Genomic DNA, 9025 nt, shown 5'->3' with positions numbered 1-9025 from the left:
TCTCGGGACCTTACCCCCAATATGTAATTGTAAAAATTGGGGTTATAAACTGAGACTTACATTCTAGCCGTTTTAAATTTACCCCTTATTCGGAACGTACCAGGTCTTTTTTCACTGTAGCTGTTATTGTGAAACACTTTGTGCCGTACGACATACAAGAATAATTAGTTCCGTTCCGCGCCATGGTTTGAAATTATCATTAATATCACAATAAACTAAGTAGGGCTACTTTGTAAAAATACGGGGATAGTGCTTCCGTTGTCAAAACATTGGAATTTTTTTTCTCGTGGCAACCGATATAAATCATAACTATAATTATGACAGCGAAGTGTTTTATCTCTTCCATCTCATTAGCTTAATTAAAAATCCGTTCCGATAGACGGAGTAAAGCTTTTTAGCATAATTAAAATAACTCGCCAGTTTTCCGTTGTCCCTAAATGATAACTTCACATTGGATACCGGAGTGCGGCGTGGATAACATTTCTACAGGCGTTTTGGTCTATTTTTTTACCTATTTTACGTAAAACGCAAAATTTCTTTAGAAAAACGTTTATTTGTGCTAAATTGTACAATGAAATTGCATAACCTTGATCGCGATAATATAAATACAGCAATTAAAATGTGAAATTTACAATGATTTCAGTATATATTATTTAGATTTAATTGTAATTAGGAATGTTTTTTGTTAGTGGAATATGTGGGCCTGGTTGGCGTTGTTGGTGGCGTTATTGTACTCGAGTTGTTGTTTCCAGAGTGAATAAATAGAAGGCCTACAATAATCAGCCCCGTTCCTGACCACCACATCACCGATAGCACCTCTCGGAAGAATACTTGACCAAATATTGCCTGAAAATTGTGAATACGTCAAATTTTACCATTTTTTTATCCAAAGTTTTAAATGAAAACTAACGGTAAAAAAGAAATTGGCAGCTGTATTAGTGACTGTAGCTTCTAACGTAGATCTGCATAGATGTAGAGACTTGGTGAAAACTGTCCACATAATCGTGTTGCAAAGAATCATTAATACGAAGAATACCACTCTGAATGTTAACAGAAACTGAAACGAGATTCTTGTTAGTACCAATTAATTTTATTTTTATCACAAAGTAATATGAAACTAACATTAGAGCACATTTGATGAAGTTGTTCAGATTGTTCCATCAACCAAGCATTGTTGTTCGGGGTGAGGTTATTCTCGGCCGAAACATCAAAGTAAAGGAAACCAAAAACTGATTTACAAGCTAATAAAGCCTCACTAGAGGTCATTGAAAATTTCCCACTAAGAGAAGCCGAAGCGGCTAAAAAACCGGCGGTTAATGCATAGAACATGCCTTGAACATAGGTGTCATTGTTTTTAATCAATTCTGGCCCTGTTACTGGATGCTTTGTAATATTGCTAGTGCTTGTACTACTACTACTTATATTTGAAAACTTTTGTTTTCGATGTCTTTGGCGGGGTTCTACCATCTTACCGGTTTATTAAAATTCATAAAATGCAGTTTGAAATACAATAGTAAGTTACGCAACATTAGAGATGAATAATTAGTTCAAGCTTGGGAAGCTGAACCTGAAGGGGAACGGCCATAAAAACAAATTTATCCAAAATGTTTTGAACAGGTTATCCGCTAGGTGGCGACTCAATCTTCCAGTTCAGCTCTCTAATCAATAGTTTATTTCAATATTTTTTTAATGAAAATAAATAAAGCACATAATTATCTGAAATTAACTATTATGATATTATCTCAAATATTTATATATTTAGCTATTGCACGGTCACCTTTGTATTCAAACAATATCAGCTTAAAATGTAGGTTCTGGACCAAAACACTGCCAACTTAGATCAACTTGTACGCGACGCTAAGTGACTGAGCGAGCGGATCGTAGTTGGACGGGTCACGGAGCCAGTATATTGGAACGAGTAGCCATGGCGGATTTTGTGCTTAATGTTAAAGCCTATTGTAAAATGATTTTGCATCTAATGAAGTATCCTCATTGCGCAGTTAATGGTATATTTCTTGCTGAAAAGAAAAAGAATAAGGAGAACGGGTCAGGAAGTGTGAATATTGTAGATTGCGTACCTTTATTTCACTTAACATTAGGCCTTGCGCCTATGGTGGAAGCTGCGCTTTTGCAGGTTTGTCTGACTTTGTCAAGCCTCCGGCCTACTAAAAAGTTGGATATTTTATTGTATCTCATTTTTTTAGGTTGATAGCTATTGTAAGAGTAATGGGCTAGCAATTGCCGGTTATTATCAAGCCAATGAAAATTTTAGAGATTCAAGGTGCAAGCTTCATTTTGTCTTCTGTTTATAACTACGTAAATGATTGACCAGTTTGTTTTTTAATTTCAGCCCAGATTCTGTGGCGTATCGAGTAGCTGAAAAGATCAGTGAAAACTATGGAGAAAGCTTTTTGATAATGTTGGACAATCAGCGGCTATCCGATTCTTGTGATGATATGGCATTCAGCTTCTATCAACTTCAGGATAACAAATGGAAACTCAAAGATCATAAGTATGCTGACGTTTATTTTGAATGTTTGTGGAATATTGTTTGCACATGTGTGGGGTGGGGTAGTAAGTTAATTTGCCGTAAAAATGATACGTGTACATGACATGTTCAAAACAAAAATTCATCTTTGTGTTTCCAATTCCTATCATAAACCTTGTCCTATAGTTTTCTTTTCAAGCATTCAGTTTCTGATACCCATTAATTCCATTATGTTAATTTCTTGTTCAGTATCCAATTGGAAAAGGGCCAAACTGCTCTGGAAGTAACATCAGCCCTCTTGCGTTCTAAAGCCTATCGAAATCTAGTAGATTTTGATAACCACTTAGACAATATATCCGAAGATTGGAGTAACAAAAATATTAACTCTGAGATCTTACGGTGCTTGTAAGGATTTTTTATCGAACAAATTTAAATATACCCCATTCCATTATATGCAATATGTATCATATTTATTTGTGTTTGTAAGTATCAATTAAAATTATTAAAATTCAAACAATTAAAATATATTTATTGTGAAAACCACAAAATCAAAGTTTTATAACCAGGTGTAGAGATTTGTAGTGGCAATTGGGTAGAATACTTTGAATTAAATATAGAGAAGATATGTCAAAAACCAACATTGAAAACATGGGTCACTTTTAAGCTTGCAGGATTCAGTTCAGGTAATCTTATAATTCTGAAGTCCTATAAGGAAATTTTTCTAGAAAGGAATGGAACTCCCGAGAATGTTATTTATTTATTGATCAATGAAGGCCTTCCAAGCCGATAATCCTACTTATGCGCAGATTCGCAGGTACATATAGTAGGAAGTTACAGTACAAAATAATTTTATAATAAAGACAAAATTCAGAATATAGTAAAATAAAGTAATACAGACGATATATTAAAAATACATAAAATAAGAGATTACAAAGTGATTTGCAGGTGGACACTATTAAGGCTGAACGAAATTTAGCGTAGTTAGTAATTGGGACAATGGTTTGTGGGAGAGCATTCCAGTCACTAATAACAGATTGAGAAAAAAATTTAGCCGTCAAGTGGTTCTTGCACGGGGTTTGACTAGCTTCGAGAACCTGCGTGTCAAGGGAAAAGTAGTCCAAAAAGCCCAGAACCAAGTTATTGTGAAAAATTTGTTTAGAAGGCATAGGTTGTTGAGTTTGTGACGAGTCATAACAGGTTGGATTTTAAGAGCCTGTGTTGGTAAGGCCGAGACTTTGTTGGCCAATTGAGTAAATTGGTTCTGAGCTTTTTGCAGCGATTTTTGGTCAGTCTCCAAGTAAGGGGACCAACCTCGAGAACAAAAGTCAAAAATGGGAAGTACTAGGGAATTGTAGAGAGATTTGACCAGCTGAGGCGGGCGGAAATACAAACTACGGCGGACCAGCCCTACAACTGCAAGGACACGTTTGGCTACCTTGCTGGTGTGTGTGGAAAATTTGAGAGAGGGGTCAACCAAAACATCAAGGTCCCGTTCGGACAGAGTGCACTGGTAGTAAGGGGTGTGGCATTGAAATTATAAGCAAAGTTGGGATTCTTATGCCCTAGGTGGAGGACGTAGCATTTAGTTTCATTGAAGGCAAGCCCACGCGATTTTGCCAAGTGGAAAGCCCTATCTAGATCAGCCTGGAGCTCCTGACATTGGGACACATCCTTAAGTTTATGGAAGAGCTTGGAGTCGTCTACCAAGAGGAAGATGAGAGCTATGAGGATTGCGTCATGTAGAGAATTGATGAGGACATTAAAGAGCAGGGGACCCAAGACCAAACCTTGAGGAACCCCTTTACCCACGTCACTCCGGTCAGACGACACCCCATTTAGGACGACTCGTTGCTTCCGACCGCTTAAGTAGTTCGCTATCCAGGCGAGGGCATCATCAGTAATTCCCGCATATGTAGGGATTCAAGGAGGGCAGCGTGGGGAATCGAGTCAAAGGCTCTGGAAAAGTCTAAGTAGATAACGTCTACGCTAAAGCCTTCGTCCAACCACCCAGACCATAAGTTAGTAGCTGGTACCGAGATAAGAAGTTGATTTTAGACATCAGATTGTTGTATTTATATACCCCGTGCACCGCCAAAGCATTACAGGGGTTACTCATCATCTGTCCCGGCCGAGCCGTCGACCTGTATACAAAGATAGGAAATGCTTCCTAAATCACATACACACAACGGTATACACCCGTATACCTGCATCTCCTACTCACGACTCACTCGTGAGTTCGTCAAAATTCACAACGATATAACGCATTACGCGTTCAAGATCGTTGATCGTTTCGTTATCCAGATTGTGGAGTCCATTCTCGCGGATTGGTCTCCTTAACAAATGGTTTGTTCTAGGACAATTACGAACATAGTGCTCTGAGTCTGCTTCCAGAGCACCGCATATGCATTTGGGCGATGCAATATGACCCAAGTTGAACAGGTAGAGTGGGAACTTACCGTGTCCACTTAGGATTTGCGTCAAATAGTAATTCGTGTTGAAGCTACCATTGACCTTAGGAAAGTACCTCTTAGTTACCTTTCCCTTCTCACTCTCATCCCACGACTCCTGCCACCTTTGAGTCGTCACCTCATTGAGCCACCTTTTAATCACCAACTTAGTTGGCTTCATCTCCTTCTCCTCGGGAAGATCGGTTGCTGACTTTGCAAGAAAGTCAGCCCTTTCATTCCCTGCACACCCAGTGTGCGACTTTACCCAAGTAAAGTTGACTTGAGTCTCCATCCGTTTTAACACCTTACGGATATCATGGCATAAACCATGATTGTTTTTATGATTGCTTAATGCGTTAATAGCAAAAAGACAATCTGTAAAAACCGTTGCACCAACACCAGGACGTTGACCATGCGTCCTTAACCAGCACATACCCTCATGTATTGCTAACAGCTCAAGAGAAAACGCATCCACCTTACCATTAGTGCGAGTGACCTCATTGTACACTTCCACACCATCTCTGTACACAGCAAATGCCACTCCGGCACCCCGACCGGACAACGAACCGTCAGTAAACACCTCTATCCCATTGGAATTGGGTAGTTGCTCTGTGATGTTTATACTGCTACTGAACGCTTGGTGGTCCTCCCATGGGTTGCCTGGGTAGAGGTAGTTACCACCACGTAACTCCACCCCACAGTGCTTACTGTCTTCTCTAAAAGAAAAGGACCTGAACACAGCAGCTTCCTGACTCACCACCAGGTCTAACGGTTGAATACCAGCAAGGATCAGCAGCGCATCGCTCGAGACAGTCCGGTAAGCACAAGTAATACGAAGGGCCGCAATTCTCTGAATTGAGCTCAACTTCCTCACCATCACACTATTTTGCGTGCTCTTCCACCAAGCACCGCAAGCGTAAGCCACTACTCTCACAATACACCCATTGTAGATAGTCCTTAACGCTTTATGGTCGAGGCCCCACTCAACCTTTGCAAAACAAGCAATGCTTTGCACCAGCTTCGTCACCCGGACACTTACTTCCTCGAGATGAGGAAGAAAGGAAAGCTTGCTGTCGATGGTGGCACCGACAACTTTCAACTTGTCAACATTTGCAATGTTGACGGCTCCCATCTTATAGATTGGGAGCCTTTTCATTATGGATTTTGCGGCGAAGGTGATAGCCGCCGACTTTTTAATGGAAAAACTCAGCTTATAGACTTGGCTCCACTTAGTCAATTTATCCACGATCACCTTACCCATGGTTTCGAGAGCACGCCTGGACGTGCCCCAAAATAATGACTGCAAGTCATCCGCGCTATCCATAACCACATTGAATAGCAGAGGTCCACTGCATGAACCCTGAGGGCAGCCGCGGGTCAGTACTCTCCGTACACAGGTACTACCTGCCCTCACCACTGCAACTCTATCCTTCAGATAGCTAACATATGTCTCATATATGTTCTTCGGACACTTAAAGTTCCTTAAACCGTGTAGGATTCCTGGAATCCACACATTGTCAAAAGCACCCTCGATATCTAGAGATATCAGACTGGTGTGACAATTATTTGCTTTGTTATCCCTGATTTGGTTCACCATATTGGTTAGACAGTGAGTCGTGGATCGACTATGTCTAAACCCAAATTGCTTATCGCTAAGCAATTTGTTGCTGTGGAGAAAGTAATACAACCTTCTTGACAACAGCTTATCAAGCACCTTCCCTACCACCGGAAGAAGCGAGATTGGCCTGTAGGCCTTAGCGTCCTGCCTGTCTCTGCCTTCTTTATAGAGAAAAACTAACTTAGCAACCTTCCAAAGTTTTGGGAAGTATCCCATACTGAGGCAAGTGTTGAAAAGCCTGACAAACAACGCTGGGCAAGCTAAGAAAAATATCTTGAAAAGCTCGATGGTGATACCATCCTCACCAGGAGCCTTGCCCTTCTTAAAAGAGTTGATAGTCTCCAAGACCTCATCACTCGTAAATGGCTCATCATTCTGACTCATGAAGTCTTCGTGCAATGACTCCCTTATTGTCGTATGAACCTCCTCATCATCATCCAAGGAGTCCTCTTTAAAAAGAGTATCCATCAGAGTAGACCACGTCTCCTCAATACCTGAGGTCAAAGAACCATTCGGTTTCTTGATGCAATTTAATGCATTCTTACACTTGACCTTCTTTGTGGCCAACTTATAGGGTAGGGAGAAAGGATCCTCCCTTGAAACCCTTGTGCAGAAATCCTGCCAGGACTTAAGCTTTGAGTCTGCTATAAGTGCTTTATAGCTTTTTGACTCACGACGGTACTCGACCTTTAGCGCCTCCCGGGCTGCATGGTCCCTGGTTCTTTGGAACCTCCTCCTGAGCGTTCGTAACTCCTTCCTCTTCTCACTGAGTTCGCTCGTCCACCAGGGAGTGGACTTGTGCCCCTTATTCTTACGCAACCTTGAACATTCTTTCGAACGCTCAATAATGAGATTATTAATCTCCACCGCGCATGCCTCGACCTCAACCTCATTGTTGAGTGGAGACTCCATCAACCTCTCCAAGTCAGGCACGATAATATCTTGTAACCTTTCAAGATCAATATCCTTGACACGAATTGCATTCGAATCATTCTCCAGGACAAGATCACCAATTTCGAAGAAAATGTATTTGTGATCACTGCATGTTTCCTCGTTGCTGACACGCCATTCAATTACTCTACTCGCAATTGCCATACTGGATACCGTAAGATCCACCCAGCTCTTACCATTAACGGTCCAGAACGTCGGGCCACTACCCGGATCGTTCTCGACATTCAAATCAAACGAGTTGAACAAGTCGATTAACAACCTACCCCTCTCATCGTGATGCTTTGATCCCCAAAGCGCGTGATGGGCGTTAAAGTCACCACACAAGATAACCTTTTTTCCACTCTGTACTTCCAATTGATTCGCAATCTTATCGATATGGAATTCAATGTCATCATTTGGTGGTATGTAAATGGAGAACAGGCATAAGCTTAGATTCCCCAAAAGCACATCCACCACAACCATGTGAGAGTCTTCGTAGAGCACGATCACTTGTGCCTGAGGGTTGAAGACAGCTACAGCTGCCTTTGGATTGTCCTGGGAACAGACGATCCTTGTTCCCATGGGTAGACCTATTACCCGACCGTTAATTGCGTATGGTTCCTGTAGTAAGGCAATGTCTATAGAGCCTTCCTGGCAAGACTGTCTAAGCGCAGAGGTTGCAGTTTTGCCCTTGCCTAAGTTGACCTGCAGACAGCTTAGCTTCCTACTCACCTCCATAGTTGGTTCTACTCTTTAGAAACTCCAACTCCTTCTTATACACAGGACACTGGCCATCCAGGGCTGAGTTGATTTTAGACAAGTGATTAGCAACTTGATCATACACGAGGCGTTCACTTAGTTTGGGGATTTGATTCAGGTTACTGATTGGGCGGTATTTAGTTCGGCCAATACGGGAGCCTGACTTGTGAATCGGCGTGATATTCGCTTCTTTCCAAGAGGCATTAAAAAAGAGCGGGATATTATCAGGTATAGGGGAAGGGCAAGAACATTCACAAGTGATTTTAGTAAGAATGGGTGAACGCCATCTGGACCCGACGATTTAGTGGCTTTTAAGTTAAATCCGAAGGTTTACAAGAGAAATGAGTTAGGCGTGTTTGTGTAATGGGGTCTGGGTGGAAGGGTGCTGACTTTTATGGCGCAAAAAAAACCTTCACAATGGACGCAGCCTCCTCAGTGGTGGCAGTGAAAGTGTCATCCGGTTTCTTGTGCTCTGTGATACCGGATCTTGTAGAACCAAAAGTAAATAGAGGGAAAAAGTCTGGCACTTGGGTCCAACCGCACGTCGTCTTATTTGAGGGGTAAAAATTTTGGGCTTCGGAAATGACTTCCCCCTCGCCTCTTTACAGGGACACAAAGGTATCGGTTGTACTCCGCCACGATGAAAAATAGTTCTCTATAAAATACGTGAATATTAAACTTTTGCTTTCGATAATTTGGTTAATTTAGTTCCTAAATAAAGGAGATATATGATAGAAACTAAAATGTGACATTTTAAAAATAATAACATGACTTTTGAAAAGA

At 41.2% G+C, this 9025-nt stretch overlaps 2 protein-coding genes across 2 annotated transcripts; one reads left to right on the top strand and one right to left on the bottom strand.

Moving 5' to 3' along the window:
• Nucleotides 1-645: 645 nt before the first annotated feature.
• On the bottom strand, nt 646-1610 carry LOC149926706 (uncharacterized). The gene is made up of 3 exons (XM_090158754.1): nt 1123-1610; nt 911-1057; nt 646-846 (listed from the first exon to the last, which is right to left on the bottom strand). Exons 1-3 carry the CDS (start codon nt 1465-1467, stop codon nt 670-672), a joined length of 669 nt encoding a protein of 222 aa, XP_090014880.1. The 5' UTR covers nt 1468-1610; the 3' UTR covers nt 646-669.
• A 215-nt stretch (nt 1611-1825) lies between these two features.
• On the top strand, nt 1826-2948 carry EMC8-9 (ER membrane protein complex subunit 8/9). The gene is made up of 4 exons (XM_090158690.1): nt 1826-2134; nt 2205-2281; nt 2351-2512; nt 2738-2948. The coding sequence occupies exons 1-4, from the start codon at nt 1925-1927 to the stop codon at nt 2895-2897; spliced, it is 609 nt and encodes a 202-aa protein (XP_090014816.1). The 5' UTR covers nt 1826-1924; the 3' UTR covers nt 2898-2948.
• The last annotated feature ends 6077 nt before the right edge of the window (nt 2949-9025 follow it).

The sequence above is a fragment of the Leiobunum rupestre genome, chromosome 9 (genome assembly GCF_980474605.1).
Source record: "Leiobunum rupestre chromosome 9, qqLeiRupe1.1.hap1, whole genome shotgun sequence".
Classification (NCBI taxonomy): domain Eukaryota; kingdom Metazoa; phylum Arthropoda; class Arachnida; order Opiliones; family Sclerosomatidae; genus Leiobunum; species Leiobunum rupestre.
Note: the sequence above shows the minus strand (reverse complement) of the source record. Positions and strands in the feature narration are given on the sequence as shown.

Bases quoted from the DNA above. Each gene is read 5' to 3' on its own strand.
- LOC149926706 (XM_090158754.1), bottom strand. From the start codon at position 1,467: ATGGTAGAACCCCGCCAAAGACATCGAAAACAAAAGTTTTCAAATATA. The intron at 1,058-1,122 runs GTTAGTTTCATA...ATCTCGTTTCAG, and splicing joins TTCATCAAATGTGCTCTAAT to TTTCTGTTAACATTCAGAGT. The intron at 847-910 runs GTTAGTTTTCAT...CACAATTTTCAG, and splicing joins CTGCCAATTTCTTTTTTACC to GCAATATTTGGTCAAGTATT.
- EMC8-9 (XM_090158690.1), top strand. From the start codon at position 1,925: ATGGCGGATTTTGTGCTTAATGTTAAAGCCTATTGTAAAATGATTTTG. The intron at 2,282-2,350 runs GTGCAAGCTTCA...TTTTAATTTCAG, and splicing joins GAAAATTTTAGAGATTCAAG to CCCAGATTCTGTGGCGTATC. The intron at 2,513-2,737 runs GTATGCTGACGT...TTTCTTGTTCAG, and splicing joins TGGAAACTCAAAGATCATAA to TATCCAATTGGAAAAGGGCC.